This window comes from Schistocerca nitens, chromosome 4 (genome assembly GCF_023898315.1).
Source record: "Schistocerca nitens isolate TAMUIC-IGC-003100 chromosome 4, iqSchNite1.1, whole genome shotgun sequence".
NCBI lineage: Eukaryota > Metazoa > Arthropoda > Insecta > Orthoptera > Acrididae > Schistocerca > Schistocerca nitens.
The window spans coordinates 227,104,245-227,123,592 of NC_064617.1; the positions used below are offsets into that span (position 1 = coordinate 227,104,245).

Below are 19,348 nucleotides of genomic sequence, written 5' to 3' on the forward strand. Positions count from 1 at the left end.
GACCAGATGTTGAAATAAGGTGTGAGATTACCACCAAACCCCCATAAGAGAGTTTGTTTTCATAATTTAGACCAATTTCAGTAGAACTTTGCATTTGTGCCTTGGTCAGACCACGCGCCATAGGCCTTTAGCTCACGGTCGCATTAGTGCTCTGTCTTTAACGGAAGTTCATTCATTTAATGTATTTTGATGTGGTCTTTATTTTACAGTAATATTTCTGGGGATTTTATTTATTTTTCACGTGCTTCCTTTGTGTACTTGCTTTTACGCCACTTGGTCGTTTGGAGCAACTGCCACATTGGTAAACTGCAGTTTCGGTCTGAAAATATATGGTAGTTGAATGATAATCATACGGTAGTGGGTGAGTGTAAGATAGAGAAGGAATAATCTCATGTGTCCTTATTTTTAGCATTTCTGTGGTAAAATACCTGGACATTTGCCTGGACACGAAACTACTCTTCCCCCCATGATGTTGTAGGAAAGAAAAAAAGTCGGACCTAGAATGCTGAGACCTCTCAGCCCCTTCTTCAATAGAAAAGATCTGAATCTACTATACTGAGCCACGGTGTAACCCACACTTCTCTGTGGAGCGACCTCCTGGGGCTTTACATGCGGCACAGATTTAGAGAAGCCCCACATCACACGAAACAAATGTCTCTGATGGCCCCTCGGAGCACATTGTAGGACAAGAAAAACGGAACTCTACAATGCACTGCACGAAAAATACCTGCTCCAAAACGTGTGTGGAATAGTATTAATGTGATAATTACTTAATGTTTCTTGTGTTCCCATAACTATTTGACTCGCTGGCAATGTTACGCGCTACAGAAAATATGCAGGTTAAACTCTTGTATCGAGAAAAGTTCAGAATTTAGTACCTATTGATGGAATAAAGACTTGCAAAGTTTTCCGGCATATGATAGTGAGTGTTCTCCAACCCTCCGCCCCTCCCCCCCCCCCGCAGCTCAGTAATGTGGTGGTGTTTCTCAAAGCAAGATTCATTCATAGTTAAGTACACCACTGGCAACCAATTCTTGAGCGTACGTTTTAACAAAAATTGAAATATTTAGGCAAAATACTCTTCCGCCCTGACCGAGTTCGCCTGTATTGTCTTTGCTGAACTTGTTCTGCGTGACCTTTAGTAATTGGTTGTTATAAGCATGGGTTTAGGTATAATTGTGTGCCTGAGTAAAATTACATTGAAACCAGGTCTGCGCTCCCCTCTCCCTTTCCATAATCACGTGGCGAAAGTGAATCATGTTAACTAGAGAGACCAGTTGTGATACTGTATATTCCAACAGACACATGACTAGTTATTGAAATGCCATCAGTATTGAATAAATATCAATTAACCTATACCTTATAACTGATTATTTCCTCCCTTCTTCATAAAGAATAGGTGAAAGTCAGAACCACAGTTCAACGCTGGGTCATGAAAGTAAATAATGGCTCTATGCCCCGTATTAAGCCCGGCATAGGAGTTTTCTGTAGTGGTTCCAAACAAATTGCGTTATCCATTGCGCTCAAATTTTTACCCGTAGTTTAAAACCTTGGAGCGAATGACCAAAGCACTAAAGGAGGCTGCCAGCAAATTTGGGTTAAACATAAGCGAAGCCAAGGCAGAGTACCTCGTTATGACGCATGGTCATTGTCAGACTGATGGTCATCTACAATCACTGCAGGTTGGAGATCAGTCCTACAAGAGAATGCAAGAATTCAAATACCTAGTGGCACTTTTCACTGAGAACTCGTCATGTGAAGCACAGACCAATGCCATAATAGCAGCAAGAAACCAATCTTACCAATGCCTAGCACAACTGCTTTGGTCCAGATATCTTTCCAGACAGTTCAAGATTCGACTCTACAGAACCTTGGTCCAGCCTGTTGTTTTATATGGCTGTGAGGCATGGAGTAACCGGAAACAGGACTTCCATAAGCTCCTCTTTTTGAGAGAAAAATGCTTCGAAAGATCTTCGGTCTGGTACTGGATGCAGATACAGGGGAATGGAGGATCACATACAACCAAGATATTGAGGAACTATGCCAGCAGCCGAACATAGCAGGAACTGTCAAACCCAAACGAATGCAGTGGGCCGGCCATGTGGCCCCGGATGGAGGATCACAGAAGCTCCTGGATTTCACACCTACAGGAAAAAGACCCCAAGGGAGACCCAAGAAGTGTTGGAGGGATGGCCTCCATGAAGATTTAAACCAAGTGTCAATAGATGTGGACGGATGGCGGATGGCAGCAATGGATAGAATACAGTGGAGGAGGAAACTTGTAGAAGTGTGCGGTCCACTGATCACGTAGTAGTAGTAGTAGTAGTAGTAGCAGCAGTAGTACCTTCCGCTAGAAATTATTAATAGCCGGCAATAATTCGCAGGGGCCTGTAATTTCGTGGACCACACGAATTTATAAAACCATTACTACAGAGGGTAGCTCGCAGGAGCTGTAGGACATGATAAGCGACGGTAATCTTCGTACTAGGTCAAGCTATAACGTTAACTATACCACCACCAGTACGAAGGTGGCGTTGCAAAGGAATAGGCTGAATCAATTTTTAATGGTTTGGAAAGATGATTATTTTGTGAGGGACTCAACTCTGAATCAAGATCTGTGCAGAGTTGTTAGCATTTCACAGTATTTTCTATACAGAGAGGCGTTTCCTTGTCGTATGATGTAGGATTGTATGAGTAGCCTACTGCTAGTAAACGAACATTATCAGCAGCTGGCTGAATGATTGGATTCTTTCTCCCCCATGAACCATGGACCTTGCCGCTGGTGGGGAGGCTTGCGTGCCTCAGCGATACAGATGGCCGTACCGTAGGTGCAACCACAACGGAGGGGTATCTGTTGAGAGGCCAGACAAACATGTGGTTCCTGAAGAGGGGCAGCAGCCTTTTCAGTAGTTGCAGGGGCAACAGTCTGGATGATTCACTGATCTGGCCTTGTAACATTAACCAAAATGGCCTTGCTGTGCTGGTACTGCGAACGGCTGAAAGCAAGGGGAAACTACAGCCGTAATTTTTCCCGAGGACATGCAGCTTTACTGTATCGTCTTTATCAGGAGAAAGAAAACTGGCATTCTGCGGATCGGAGCGTGGAATGTCAGATCCCTTAATCGGGCAGGTAGGTTAGAAAATTTAAAAAGGGAAATGGATAGGTTAAAGTTAGATATAGTGGGAATTAGTGAAGTTCGGTGGCAGGAGGAACAAGACTTTTGGTCAGGTGATTACAGATTTATAAATACAAAATCAAATAGGAGTAATGCAGGAGGAGGTTTAATAATGAAAAAAAATAGGAGTGCGGGTTAGCTACTACAAACAGCATAGTGAACGCATTATTGTGGCCAAGATAGACACAAAGCCCATGCCTACTACAGTAGTACAAGTTTATATGCCAACTAGCTCTGCAGATGATGAAGAAATTGATGAAATGTATGACGAGATAAAAGAAATTATTCAGGTAGTGAAGGGAGACGAAAATTTAATAGTCATGGGTAACTGGAATTCGACAGTAGGAAAAGGGAGAGAAGGAAACATAGTAGGTGAATATGGATTGGGGGGAAAAAATGAAAGAGGAAGCCGCCTTGTAGAATTTTGCACAGAGCATAACTTAATCATAGCTAACACTTGGTTCAAGAATCATAAAAGAAGGTTGTATACCTGGAAGAATCATGGAGATACTAATAGGTATCAGATAGATTATATAATGGTAAGACAGAGATTTAGGAACCAGGTTTTAAATTGTAAGACATTTCCAGGGGCAGATGTGGATTCTGACCACAATCTATTGGTTATGAACTGCAGATTGAAACTGAAGAAACTGCAAAAAGGTGGGAATTTAAGGAGATGGGACCTGGATAAACTGAAAGAACCAGAGGTTGTAGAGAGTTTGAGGGAGAGCATAAGGAAACAATTGACAGGAATGGGGGAAAGAAATACAGTAGAAGAAGAATGGGTAGCTCTGAGGGATGAAGTAGTGAAGGCAGCAGAGGATCAAGTAGGTAAAAAGACGAGGGCTAATAGAAATCATTGGGTAACAGAAGAAATATTGAATTTAATTGATGAAAGGAGAAAATATAAAAATGCAGTAAATGAAGCAGGCAAAAAGGAATACAAACGTCTCCAAAATGAGATCGACAGGAAGTGCAAAATGGCTAAGCAGGAATGGCTAGAGGACAAATGTAAGGATGTAGAGGCTTGTCTCACTAGGGGTAAGATAGATACTGCCTACAGGAAAATTAAAGAGACCTTTGGAGAGAAGAGAACCACTTGTATGAATATCAAGAGCTCAGATGGCAACCCAGTTCTAAGCAAAGAAGGGAAAGCAGAAAGGTGGAAGGAGTATATAGAGGGTTTATACAAGGGCGATGTACTTGAGGACAATATTATGGAAATGGAAGAGGATGTAGATGAAGATGAAATGGGAGATACGATACTACGTGAAGAGTTTGACAGAGCACTGAAAGACCTGAGTCGAAACAAGGCCCCGGGAGTAGACAACATTCCATTAGAACTACTGATGGCCTTGGGAGAGCCAGTCATGACAAAACTCTACCATCTGGTGAGCAAGATGTATGAGACAGGCGAAATACCCACAGACTTCAAGAAGAATATAATAATTCCAATCCCAAAGAAAGCAGGTGTTGACAGATGTGAAAATTACCGAACTATCAGTTTAATAAGTCACAGCTGCAAAATACTAACGCGAAGTCTTTACAGACGAATGGAAAAACTGGTAGAAGCGGACCTCGGGGAAGATCAGTTTGGATTCCGTAGAAATGTTGGAACACGCGAGGCAATACTAACCTTACGACTTATCTTAGAAGAAAGATTAAGAAAAGGCAAACCTACGTTTCTAGCATTTGTAGACTTAGAGAAAGCTGTTGACAATGTTAACTGGAATACTCTCTTTCAAATTCTGAAGGTTGCAGGGGTAAAATACAGGGAGCGAAAGGCTATTTACAATTTGTACAGAAACCAGATGGCAGTTATAAGAGTCGAGGGGCATGAAAGGGAAGCAGTGGTTGGGAAGGGAGTGAGACAGGGTTGTAGCCTCTCCCCGATGTTATTCAATCTGTATATTGAGCAAGCAGTAAAGGAAACAAAAGAAAAATTCGGAGTAGGTATTAAAATTCATGGAGAAGAAGTAAAAACTTTGAGGTTTGCCGATGACAATGTAATTCTGTCAGAGACAGCAAAGGACTTGGAAGAGCAGTTGAACGGAATGGACAGTGTCTTGAAAGGAGGATATAAGATGAACATCAACAAAAGCAAAACGAGGATAATGGAATGTAGTCAAATTAAATCGGGTGATGCTGAGGGGATTAGATTAGGAAATGAGACACTTAAAGTAGTAAAGGAGTTTTGCTATTTAGGGAGTAAAATAACTGATGATGGTCGAAGTAGAGAGGATATAAAATGTAGACTGGCAATGGCAAGGAAATCGTTTCTGAAGAAGAGAAATTTGTTAACATCGAGTATAGATTTAAGTGTCAGGAAGTCGTTTCTGAAAGTATTTGTATGGAGTGTAGCCATGTATGGAAGTGAAACATGGACGATAAATAGTGTGGACAAGAAGAGAATAGAAGCTTTCGAAATGTGGTCCTACAGAAGAATGCTGAAGATAAGGTGGATAGATCACGCAACTAATGAGGAGGTATTGAATAGGATTGGGGAGAAGAGAAGTTTGTGACACAACTTGACTATAAGAAGGTATCGGTTGGTAGGACATGTTTTGAGGCATCAAGGGATCACAAATTTAGCATTGGAGGGCAGCGTGGAGGGTAAAAATCGTAGAGGGAGACCAAGAGATGAATACACTAAGCAGATTCAGAAGGATGTAGGTTGCAGTAGGTACTGGAAGATGAAGAAGCTTGCACAGGATAGAGTAGCGTGGAGAGCTGCATCAAACCAGTCTCAGGACTGAAGACCACAACAACAACAACTATTCATACCTACGTACAATTTTTAGCTACGTAATTCTTTTATGGAGAATAAAAGCACAAAATACACAAGAAAGTAAATGTGTGACGCTCCAGCGTAATTTCACCGCACAGCTGACAGTGATAGTAAAGGAAGGACATGTCGATACGACAGCACGAAGTGTCTGTGAATTACATTCTGTGTACTTAGATAGACAGTTAACTACGCCTCGCAGAGAGGCGCGTGAACAGTATAAGCAGGTGTCAGCGTTTGAGAAAGGACGTGTAGTTAGTATCAAAGAAGCCGATTGAAGTAATCGGCGAGAGGCTTGACATTTGAGTAGAAACGATGCCACTATTCGACGCTGTTAGCAGGAATGGACGAACTATGCCCGAAAACGGCGTCAAGAAGGAAGTGCTCGACCTATATGGAGCAATCGTCAAAGAGGCACTCAGAACACCGGATTAGTAAATATCATCGATCCGACGTGCAATCGGTGCTTCAGTGACTACAGGGCCCATCAATAGGTTGACAGAAAGGGGTCTGAGCTCACGGCGCCCCATGTGCCGACTACTGTTGACTTCTGTGCAACAAAACGCCGTCTGCAGTGGAGTCGGGCGCATTCGGCCTGGAATCTCAATGGCTCGATTAGAATTATCTTCAGTCCCTCTTCGAATGGAGCCCGATGACCAACGAAGACGTGTCTGAAGGCGCACCGCCATGCGACTCGATAACCAAATGTGATTGGCTTGCGTGACATTTCATGTAACAGCAGGACCCATTTGCAATAACTTGTAATCCTTTAAAATCGTTTTTTTGTGTGTACCAATAATGTTATTGAAGATCTGTTCAAAGCACTCAGTATTTGAACTACATAATGTGAGTACATCCACCAGATCAAAAATAACATTCAAAATCACTGCACAAATAACCCTCTCCATAACCGTGGTACAAGGCCCAGACTAAACGTACATTTACCAAGAAAGAATAAAGACAGATCAAAACAGCATTTTCTGCCAAGTAATGAAACTGAGAATAAATTGCCCTATGATTCAAAGGGATTACTAAAATGACCTTGTTTGAAAATAGTTAAAATTACCTTTTAAACAATACACACTATACTGTGAAGGCTTACTCAGATAATAATAATAATAATAATAATAATAATAATAATAAAAATCTATGGTTTCACATAATAATTTCATTTATCTTTCTTTGCCGGAAAACACTACTCCCAAAGCTCGGCAATGTGTAGTATTAACACATATTTCTCTCGCTGAGCTTAATATTTCACTCCTTATAGAGGGATGCTGGCCCAGCTTTTCACGCTGTCAAATGAGACGTTGCGATACGCAAAATGGAAATCAAACATCAACACAATGGTCCTGATATCATTTGACAGTGCGTGTCGTGTTATATTACTCTGCGGATAAAGTGAGTGATGCTGTGCCATTTGAAAGACTGGGCTTGTATTCAGAGGGGTGGAGCCTGCTGTTTTCATCCGACCAACCTGACTTACCTTTTCCAAAGTTTCCCTAGTTTACTTCAGGCAAGTGCTGGGGTACTGTCTATTATAATGCCGCAGGCAGAAAACTGCCATATCCTTGTCAAACTACATTAATTGTAAGTACATAAACACCTGTGATATGAGTTGCATTTCATTGTTGTTTTTAAATTATAATAGTATGACATCTCCAGTATCCTTGTAAAAGTGTTCTACAGTTGAATAAAACTACTACTGCTTCTACTACTACTACAACAATTATGAGAGAGACGCAATAATGAAGAGTATTACAGAAAAGGAAGACAGCTGGTCAGTCGACAAAGTGGTTTTAGTGATGCTATACGTGAATGAATTTCTTAAATTTTGTAATTTAATGAAATTTTTTAACATATAAATAGTCATATTACTTATCGTAAGCTGAAACCTGATGTTGTGTACAAATTTCTTATTATGTCAACATTATGGTATTTTTCTGTGTTATTCCGAAGCATTGATTTCAGATAACACGAACAATGTTGAAATGTACTGCAGGTATCAAGACATGAGTCCGCTACTGTGATGGGTGAACTGGCTGATGGAATATCAAGCATAGAGCACAACTGCTGCCTGTACGGACTGTAGGTGTGGTGGTCACTGGATCATACAGTGAACCATCAGTTAACCATTCCTGGTTATAATAGTTCTTTATTACGAGTCTGGAGTTAGTCAGGGAGAATGCCCTTGAACTCAATGGCGTAGGTGGCCAATGGCACGCGGCTTGTCAGCGTGTGTTTCACCTGCCTGGCAGACAACACGTGTAGGAAGCCGCAGCTGCTCACGTCTGCACTGCTAGAGCAGCCTGATTCACCGTACCATCAGTTGGGGATGACTATGGCGGCTTATCGTGGCTCGACTGCTCAGTGGCTGCAGCTAGAACACACTGGGACAGATGGTGCTCAAACGGTGGCGACCAACATGACCGAAAAGGATGACATGCACCTGACCCCTGGACGATAGTCAGCAAAAATCAAGTCTACACAGTCTGGGTGATATTGACAGTGTAGCTGGGTAGCAAGTTGGCCCAGCGTCAAATTCATGGTCCACGTGGGAGGCGACTGGCAATAGCAGGTTATCACCCAGCACGTAACCCAACAGAGTGAAAGCATCAAGTTGACTGCATGTAGTCATCAGCTCAGGAGAAGTGTCCAGCTACTGATGGTGACGTCTGTGGATCGTGGATGACTCTGTCATCTTGTGCTGCAAATGATATGCATCTCGTAGTCATCATTTGGTGTAGACTGCATCGCAGGGCATACTGTTAGATATAATGAACATCTGCGAATGAGGTCCTGATTTGGGTGGTACATATGTGAGTGGTTACTTAGTATTTCTCGAACAGTAACACTCTCACCCTGGAAATCACAGCAGGGTGGAGTAGCAGGGCGTCATCATTGGGTAGTGGCGGCTTCATTTGGCCTGATTTTCTTTCTGTGTAGTCAGCTTCTCCAGAAGCCCTGCTGCACCTGTAAGATTTCACAATGTTGAACTTCAGGAGTGCGCATCTTGTGTACTGTCAATGTTCTCAACGAGTGCTCTTCCACTCTGAGTACACTTTCTTGTGTAGAAGAGTCTGTACTTCAGGCTGACGACTGCTTGTCTCTCTAAGACGGCGTTCAGCTGATAGATACAAGAACCGTTCATCGTACAAGCAAAGTCATGGTGAAACATTCCTCCTTCCTTTGAAAACTCTGTTCCTCAGATTGTGACTTTTAACATTTTTACCAAATGAATTTTGACACTGTTTTACAGTTTGACATAAGAATTAAAATGATCTCCACTTTTCCGTATTCTGATTTAGCATAAACCGCATGGTTCTTTGGCTATACAGTAATATAAGTGCCACTTTGAATGATACAGCAACAAACTAGCAAAATAGAATCACGAAATTCCATAACAAACATAGCAGCAGATGGTTCCTCTCCATTTCTCATGCTCGGTATTCTTCCCTGTTTACCAGCTGGCTTCATAGCTCACTGCTTTGGTACATCCGGAACTTGCTCTTTGCAACAAAAGTTTCCCTTGAATTTTTCTCAGAAAACATACCCCTAAAACTATGCCCACACAAAATCCACATACAACACTACCACACACAATATATTGATTGGTAGTTCCACTTGTGCCCTTCACTTTCACAGTCACTGTGTTACAAGTATCATCATCTTTATGGACCTCCTGATCCTCAGGCACAGGTTCTTGAAAGGACTGAGCCTTTCAACCTAATCATTAACCTTACGAGCCTGTTTCTTCCTCCTTCTCTTCCTCCTTCCTAACATAGATATCAGCCCTTAGAACAATAAAGTTTACATTTACATTGTAAATGACATGTACAATCAAATGTGTCGGTTTTCCACTGCGAAAACTGGCACACTTGATACATGTCGCTTACAGTGGCATCTACTACGAATGGGAAACAATGGTTAGAGTAAATTGTACGAATTTTTTTGGTGTAGAATCCGAATATGCAGAAAAAAGGGTGGGTTCCCATTTCAAAACACAACGTCGACCCTACCCCTGGAGGAGAGATGGTTAGGAGGTGCCAGATGTAGCACAGACTGATGTCCCATTAACTAATATTAACTTTTCACCTCGAAAATTTTTTTCTTACAATGTTTCGTTCTGCAGATATTTAGTTGTCTCAGTTTAAAACAAGCACCCTGCATATTGGAGTGTTCTAGAATGTGATAGTCTGGTTACAATATTATCTGACGTTAGTTCAGAGAAAAACTATTCCCTAAATTATTATTATTTTTAAAGTATGTATAAGCTTCATTCTTGGAGTTTATCAACTGCTTGCATTAATTTGGCGATGCCGGGCTAGGAGGTCTATCCTGTCCACTGCTTACGAGTGTGGTGGCATGTGAAATGTGAGGCCTTTTTTATTACGTGTGACGTAAAGAGCGAAAAACAGTTTATCTACTGCAAAATTATCGGCAGCCACAGCACAGGGATGTAGAGTTCCTTGATTATGCCCACCTGTTCTCTATCGCAGAAAATTAACACGCTCAGAATCAGGTTCCTGATATATTGTATCTCGGAGCTTGTATTAAACCACTATCAGGTTCCTCGCGAATATTGGGGCAACAGGACATATGATACTGCGTCAGCAACATAGGAGTTGCTGACTAATGCTTACCAATCACTTTTTTGCCTGCTGTCTCAGAATGGTGGCGAGTTATAAAAGCTGGAAGACCTACTGTAGTGGTTTGTCGTTGGAGCTGCACTGTCAGAGACACCGTCGCCCCCAATGAGTCACCCTGTAAACTGCCCATCATTATCCTGTCGAGTAGTATACAGGGTAATGGTGATCACCCTCTAAATTGTCGATCATTGTCCCATTTACTAGTGTCCAGTCAATTGATCATCACCAACAAGTTTGTGTGTGTGTGTGTGTGCCTGCATATGTGTGTGTGTGTGTGTGTGTGTGAAGCAAAGAAAAAGAAATGAAGCCTTCCCACACAATGTCTGGATTACTTTTCCTGTCACCCTGTAGATTACCCAATACTGCCTCCTTTCAGGGGGAGATTTGTGGCTCCTTGTTCATGCTCAAGGAGAGGAATGGTCGTCACCCAAGGTCGTACAGTGGTCGCCCAGTAAAATGAGCGTCATTGCTCCTTCAGAAATTGGTTGTACGAGAAGGGGAATGTATGTCGTTCTACAAAATGACCATCATTGCCCCTCCAAACACAGAGGTGCGTTTGTGTGTGTGTCTGTGTGTGTGTGTGTGTGTGTGTGTGTACACGAGACTATATTTTTATGCAACGATAGTTTAGGTAAAAATCTTTGAACACGAGACCAATTCGAGGGAAGCTTGCGTAACGTTTTTCGGAAACACTGCATATCTATGATTTGTCCCCAACTCAGATAAAGCTTGTGTAAATTCACAACTACATTAACATTGGTTGCCTCATTTTAATACCATGCTGTGATAGCCTGACTCATTTAAATGCTACACAGAGATCGGCTGAGGAGAGGGAAGAGAAGGAGAGAGATAGAGCATGGTTACTGAAAAGGAGCGAGGCTTTCCACTGCGTTGGACTGTGTAACCATTGCTCCTGTATGTAGTGAACCCGCAAAAGCCCTTGAACCTGAAGTCAGCGGTACCGCAAGTGTTGCGTCCCATGGGTAGTGAATTCAATAAATCGTACATAATGTATAGAAAAAGTGGCATTAAAAACAACAAACAATAGTTTTAAACGTATAAAAATTGAACAAATTCTGATGTACGAATATTTTGTGTAATTATGTCAGATATTAATTAGATGAAAGACAATCAAGGAGATATAGGTGCAGGCAGACATGTAAGACTCTCTGCTGTTGTGGATACTGTTTAGATAGCAACTCACAACTGGAATCTCTCTCTATTGATCTTTATCACTCGTTTGGTTTTGACCTTGTGGCTCATATGTCGTATCGAGCTACTTTTGTTTCATTTGTTATAAGAGTAATTGTTCTTATCTGGACCTATATGTCTGTATTGTGGTAAATGTATCATGGTTACGTTTCTTAATACATTCGAAAGCCACATTAAGCGTATATGTATTCATTTATTCGATAGTAATCTCCATTTGCCACTTATCTGAAGTTTTCCCGCAATTTAGCACAACTGCTTTGGGGGCGAAAAGGGTTATCGTTGACCGCCATTTGATCCGTCATTACACGGGCTTCTTAAATTTTAGTATGTTTAAAAACAACATCGGACTCTAAGGTGCAACAAATACTTAAAATATGGAATAAATGACCCTGGCGAGTACTTAAGCACAAAAACTTGACCTAAGTAGAAAACTTTAAACATGACTGTGCGGAACTGCGTACGTACTAGTAATTGACATTTAATTTCCAATTTCTTGCAAATCATTTTATTGTCTCATAAGTAGGTGTATTTAGTTGTATATAACTTACAGAACCCACTTGTATCAAGTGCAACAGTATAACTTATGCGATTGTTTCTTTTATTAGATGCTACCAAATATGAACCATTTAGTCTGAGAAAGTATTAGCTTGACATTACTGTCAATTTTCACCACTTGCAAACGACCTTAATACGAATAACACATACGGCACCGTCTCTGCACTTCTCTCACTCAAACATCTTAACGCAACTTGATACACCTTGTAACCACATAAGGTTCTATGCCACATTTACGTGAATCCGAGTCTCTGCTTTCTGCTTGATGCTGAGGTTCTTCCATGGCCAGTGGGCTCCTCAGATCTGTCCTCGACAGTATGAGTGTGGGAGCAGCTCAGAAGTCAACTAAGTCCCAGTGCCAGCATCCAGGATGTCAAGTGCCAGCTACAGCAGTAGTGGCTCAGTGTGCCTCAGGAGAGCATACGACGGCGGTATGACACACTTTCCAATAAAAGCGGTACAGCTTTATAATGGTAAGTGAGGTTATATTGCCAAGTTCTTTGCAAACTTAACTTGATTCTGTAACTGCCGAATTAACAATACATACCTTCTCAGCACATTAAATTTCATTTCGTTCCCCTTCCCTTTTCCGGTGCGTCATTTTCCTTGTCTTACAGTGTATTTTAAACCTTATTTTGGACGTTTCTATTGCTGTTCGATTTTGGGAGATTTTTGCTGTCGTTAATCGATATCAGACACATTTGAATCTATTTATTTTGCACCAGACTAGTGATGACCCAGCAGTTCAGGTCCCTAAAACCATAATAATCATCCTGATCATCATAAATAGAGAAAAACTGAATTTGTGACAAAAGGTGACAGTTATGAAAATCCATAGAACAGAAATCTTTACAGAATACTTCAGGTAAAGAGTAACAAAATAATAAAAAGTAATCAGTTTTTTTCTAATAACACATTAACCATATTATGCATTGAGATCAACGGAATTTCACGTTAAGCTACCGTAGTCACATACGGCAAGCAAAAGGTAAAGCTGATTTCGACCGACAGATTGGTGTGAACACTCCAGTGCTTTACTGGGCCTGGTTTTATTGGAGGTGGCATGCGGTTGCCTTCCTCCGATTTACAATCTGACGTACTCAGCCAGTTATAGCGGGACATTCAGTTTAGCGATTACTCCGAACCACGGTGCTAGTCAGCATTTTTCACATCAAAAAACATTGGTAGAGTGGAAATAGTTGATCACGTGATGGATACAAATCTTAGGAAGGGCTAGGAAATATGTTTGGCAATGTTGTTGTTGTGGTCTTCAGTCCTGAGACTGGTTTGATGCAGCTCTCTATGCCACTCTATCCTGTGCAAGCTTTTTCATCTCCCATTACCTACTGCAACGTACATCCTTCTGAATCTGCTTAGTGTATTCATCTCTTGGTCTCCCTCTACGATTTTTACCCTCCACGCTGCCCTCCAATAGTAAATTGGTGATCCCTTGATGCCTCAGAACATGTCCTACCAACCGATACCTTCTTATAGTCAAGTTGTGCCACAAATTTCTCATCTCCCCAATCCTGTTCAATACCTCCTCATTAGTTATATGATCTACCGATCTAATCTTCAGCATTCTTCTGTAGCACCACATTTCGAAAGCTTCTATTCTCTTCTTGTCCATACTAGTTATCGTCCATCTTTCACTTCCATACTTGGCTACACTCCATACAAATACTTTCAGAAACGACTTCCTTACACTTAAATCTATACTCGATGTTAACCAATTTCTCTTCTTCAGAAACGCTTTCCTTGCCATTGCCAGTCTACATTTTATATCCTCTCTACTTCGACCATCATCAGTTATTTTGCTCCCCAAATAGCAAAACTCCTTTACTACTTTAAGTGTCTCATTTCCTAATCGGATTCCCTCAGAATCACCCGACTTAATTCGACTACTTCCTTTTATTTTTTATTTTTAAATCTAACATCAAGTACGTCTATATATATATAAGTCATGGACTCATAATTACCTCTCGGCGATTTCGTTCATACGTTCACGGGAGGGACTTTCACATACGGCTACCATAGGAAAATGCGTATGGAACTCCAGGTATGTGGTTTCCATTGCGAAGCTGATGGCGTTGTTCTGAAATTGAAACCAGGAGGAACCCATAAGCAGCGCTGATGCGTACCAAGACATCAGACAACAGACTGCCCAGAATAACCTAAACAAAGAGAAAAGAGGATTAGAATATACGTTGATCATAATCTTGGTATCATTTCTTGTATATGTTAGCTGCTTTGCAACATAAAAATAAAAAGTAAAAAAAAAAAAAGGAAAACATTCGGAGTCAAGATAATTTCGGCTGTAGGAAGGTGACGGTGTTGAAGGGTGCCACACATAATTTATCGGCATCTTTACGAAAATGTTTGTAGTGTTTGGTTCTGTATCATATAGTCATTAACCAGGAATCTTTTGGACAATACAGTATTTTATTCTCATGACTATCCTCACCTTTCGCAACTCATAGCATAATCTATGGTTAGTTATGGAGACGCCCCACAAAGCACTGTAGAAGCCGGGAATTAACAATCCGGAAAACGGTAGGAATGCGTTAAGGCCGGCCGAAGTGGCCGTGCGGTTAAAGGCGCTGCAGTCTGGAAGCGCAAGACCGCTACGGTCGCAGGTTCGAATCCTGCCTCGGGCATGGATGTTTGTGATGTCCTTAGGTTAGTTAGGTTTAACTAGTTCTAAGTTCTAGGGGACTAATGACCTCAGCAGTTGAGTCCCATAGTGCTCAGAGCCATTTGAACCATTTGAATGCGTTAAGTCTTTCTAAATGTTTAACTTTCTTTACAATGTAGAAATTTAAAAATACTATTTGTGATTCCTTTTCGTTAACTTCTGACTACGGATCTATTTTCAAGCGTATTCAATGATGTAAAAATTAAATTCCAAAGAAAATAATGAAAATAAATAAGTAATAATGAAAATAAATAAAGAATTAAGTAAATTTTCGGTAGGTAGTTTTCCTTGAACAAATTTTAGTCCTCTTAGTGAATTACATAAACTTTCGTAAAGTATACTTTCTTTCAAGATTCCTTATCACTGTATTTGATGTTTTGTACACAGTCATACGCTGAGGTGAAAAGAGTCATGGGATACTTCATAATACCGTATAGGACCTCCCTTTTGCCCGGTGTAATACAGCAACTTGATGCGGCATGGACTCAACATGGCACTGCAAGTCCCTGCAGAAATACTGATCCATGTTACCTCTACAGTGTTACTCGTGCAGGATTTTGTGCACGTTCGATGGGATCCACCGTTGGGCGATCTGGGTGGCTATATTATTCCCTTGAATTGTTCAGAATATTCTTCAAACCAATTGCGAACATCTGAAGGCCCCTGACAAGGCGCATTGTCATCCACAAAAATTCCACCATTATTTGGCTGTAAATGGTCTCCTATTAGGCGAACGTAACCATTTACAGTCAATGATCGATTCAGTTGGACCAGAGGACCCAGTCCATTCCAAATAAACACATTCCATACCATTATGGAGGCACCACCAGCTTGTACAGTGCTGACAACTTGGGTCCATGGCCAAGTGAGGTTTGCGCCACATATGAATCCTATCACCAGCTCTTATCAACTGAAATCGGGACTCATCTGATCAGGCCACTGTTTTCCGGTCGTCTAGTATGTAACCCATACGGTCACGAGCCCAGGAGAGGCTCTGCAGGCGATGTCATGCTGTTGGCAAAGGCATTCACGACGGTCTTCTGCTTCCATAGCTCGTTAAATCCAAATTTCGGCGCACTGTTCTAACGGATACGTTCGTCGTGCGTCCCACATTGATTCCTGCTGTTATTTCACGCAGTATTATACATACAGCTCTACGCAAACGCAGTTGCTGTCGGTCGTTAAGTGAAGCCCGTCGACCACTGCGCTGTCCATGGTGAGAGGTAATGTCTGAAATTTGGTATAACGCCAACAATGGCGACCTGGTGACATGGCGCATTGTTGTCCGTAAAAATTCCAACTTGTTAGGGAAGATGATGTCCATGAATGGCAGGAAACGGTCGGTTCAGTAGGACCAGAGGACCCAGATCATTCCATGTAAAAACAGCCCACACCATTACGGAGCCACCACCAGACTGCACAGAGCCTTGTTGACGACTTGGGTCCATGGCTTCGTGGGGTCTGCCTCAACCTCGAACTCTGTCATCAGTTTTTTCCAACTGAAATCGGGACTCTTCTGACCAGATCAAGGTTTTCCAGTCGTCTAGAGTCCAACCGATATGGTCACGAGCCCAAGAGAGGTGCTGCAGGCAAAGTCTTGCTGTTAGCAAAGGTACTCACGTCGGTCGTCTGCTGCCATTGCTCATTAACTCCAAAAATCTGCCGCACTGTGCTAATGCACACGTTCATCGTATAACCCACGTTGCTTTGTACGGTTATTTGGCGCAGTAATGCCTGTTTGGTAGCTTTGACAGCTCTACGCAAATACCGCTGCTCTCGGTCGTTAATTGAAGGCCATCGGCCACCGTATTTTCCGTGGTGAGACGGAAAGCGTGAAATTTAGTATTCTCCCCACATTATTCACACCGTGTATCTCGGGATATGGAATTCCCTAACGATTGACGATATGGAATGTCCCATTTGTCTAGCTCCAACTAGCATTCCTCATTCGGAGTCTGTTAACTCCCGTCGTGCGGCCATAATCACGTCGAAAACCTTTTCACATAAACCACTTAACGTCAATTCACTGTTATTTTATACCTTTTGTGCGCAGACGTAAATGTGCTTATCGATATCCCGTGACTTTTGTTCCCTCAGTGTACATACACAAACAACACTTAAGTGCACACTTGTAGAAGTACCCACTTTCTGTTTTCAAGAGGTTCAGAAACATTTTATGATGGGGACATGGTTGCCAGTGCTTCACACGTATGTTTCAGAAATCATTGATAATCACATAATCTGATGTTCTGTGTCTTCCCAAGTACATCAGCTAGTTGTTCCATAATCACATAATCTGATGTTCTGTGTCTTCCCAAGTACATCAGCTAGTTGTTCCATTCTAATCTAACCTAACGAAACAAGATAGTGTAAAAGATCCTTGCTCGAATTATCGGAGCCCGCATCTCGTGGCCGTGCGGTAGCGTTCTCGCTTCCCACGCCCGGGTTCCCGGGTTCGATTCCCGGCGGGGTCAGGGACTTTCTCTGCCTCGTGATGGCTGGGTGTTGTGTGATGTCCTTAGGTTAGTTAGGTTTAAGTAGTTCTAAGTTCTAGGGGACTGATGACCATAGATGTTAAGTCCCATAGTGCTCAGAGCCATTTGAACCATTTTTGAATTATCGGAAAAGAAGACATGGAATTTAGAAATGAGAATGAAGAAAAATTTTATAGAGTATTGAAATGAATTTTCACTGATCTTGCCCAGCACTCTCTTCAAAGCTAGCAGTAGATTCAGGTATATATAGACTAGATCCAGAAATGATGTCGATTGAATTACACTACACAGAATGATCTACGCTCTAAACACAAGACTGTAAAACACGATGAGGTGTAAATATAAAATCCAGCAGAAAGGAATTCGATGCTCACATGAAAAATATTACACATAAATACATGATAAGGTGAAAAATTAAGAAAGTGGAGGCAACGCGAAAATTGTATAAGGCTGTAAATAAATGGCAACATAAGACCATTGAGTATGCACCAGTAAAACAGGAGTAGAATGTAATCAGTAACGATATAAGTGAGATATTAGCGGTGTAGTGGAACAATAAATGCAACACAAGTAGAAGCAATGTAATCAAAACAGATTAAATATACTTCAGTTTAAAGATACTACACTTTAAAGATAAAAAACTGAAATAAATGTCAGCTTTTAGGGCTTATAAAAATAAAATAATCGGGAAAAATGGAGAAGGAAATCAGAATAGATGAGACACATGTGCATAGAAATTGAATAAGAGGGGGTCTTAATTTGATGCTGAATACAGGAAATGCAGACATAAAATCAGAGAAGTGGAAAGTATAGGTTGTAACGTAGGCGGTGCAGATGAGAAAACTATGTTATATACAGAAGAGTGGGTAGATGAAATAAATACATGGAAACTCAGCATGAAGGAGAATAGCTACCCTGCAGTATGTCAGAAGGTTAGATGCAACTACATGTGAAACAAATAGATGACCCATTAATGATGTCAGAATTCGACAAAGTACTGAGTGATTTGCAATGAAGCTGGTATTCCAGTAACAGAGTTACTATAATCTAAAACACATAAAACTCGTTACTGCCTAATGTGTTCGAACACAGATAGACCAACTTCCGATCAGGATAACAGAAATGGATTAGCATAAAACTATGATGAAGATTCGAACTTATAAACGTGAAAACTATTGAATGACTAGTCTGATATATCATGCTTAAAGCATGTTGTCTACAATAATATTTGGAAAGAGGGAAACACAAATTATGATGAGTTTCCCTTGAGAAAAAAAAGTAGCACAGAGTTAGCTGTGTATTTGAGATTAATAGAGGAAAGGCCAGACCGTTAAAGATATTTCAGAGGGAAAAACGTCCGAGAACACCCAAAGAATGCGTGAATTCAAGGGAAAGAGTCTTTCAGAACAGAAATGAAGCCACAAAAGTAACGGATAGGAGTAGTGAGAACTGAAAATGAAATACTTGTTGTGGCAAAAAAGTAAAATAAAATAAAGAAAATAAAATATCGAGGACTTAGAACGGTTTCGGTGTGGCTTTTGACAGCATATTTACCGCAAAATACGGGTCGAGAACGAACAAAATGGAAACTAAGGTGATGAAGATTAGTAGAAAGTAATTTGCTTAACACTGATTTGGGGGAGGATGCAGTAAAGAAGGAAGTGAAGAACTTCCGCCGCGTCTTGGCCGCGTGGTTTAGGGCACCATGTCCCGGATTGCGCGGCCTCTCTCGCCAGAGGTTCGAGTCCTCCCTCGGGCATGGGTGTGTGTTGTTCTTAGCA

The 19,348-nt window shown here is 41.3% G+C and overlaps 1 protein-coding gene across 1 annotated transcript in view; it reads right to left on the minus strand.

The window, feature by feature from the left end:
* The window catches only part of LOC126252226 (sodium channel protein Nach-like), a 201,243-nt gene that overhangs the window by 136,236 nt on the left and 45,659 nt on the right, over positions 1-19,348 (minus strand). Inside the window, exons 2-3 of the mRNA XM_049953098.1 lie at positions 14,357-14,551; positions 8,823-8,934 (exon numbers count right to left, since the gene is read on the minus strand). Coding sequence (XP_049809055.1) covers positions 8,823-8,934; positions 14,357-14,551 — 307 coding nt within the window. The remainder of the gene's footprint in view (positions 1-8,822; positions 8,935-14,356; positions 14,552-19,348) is intronic.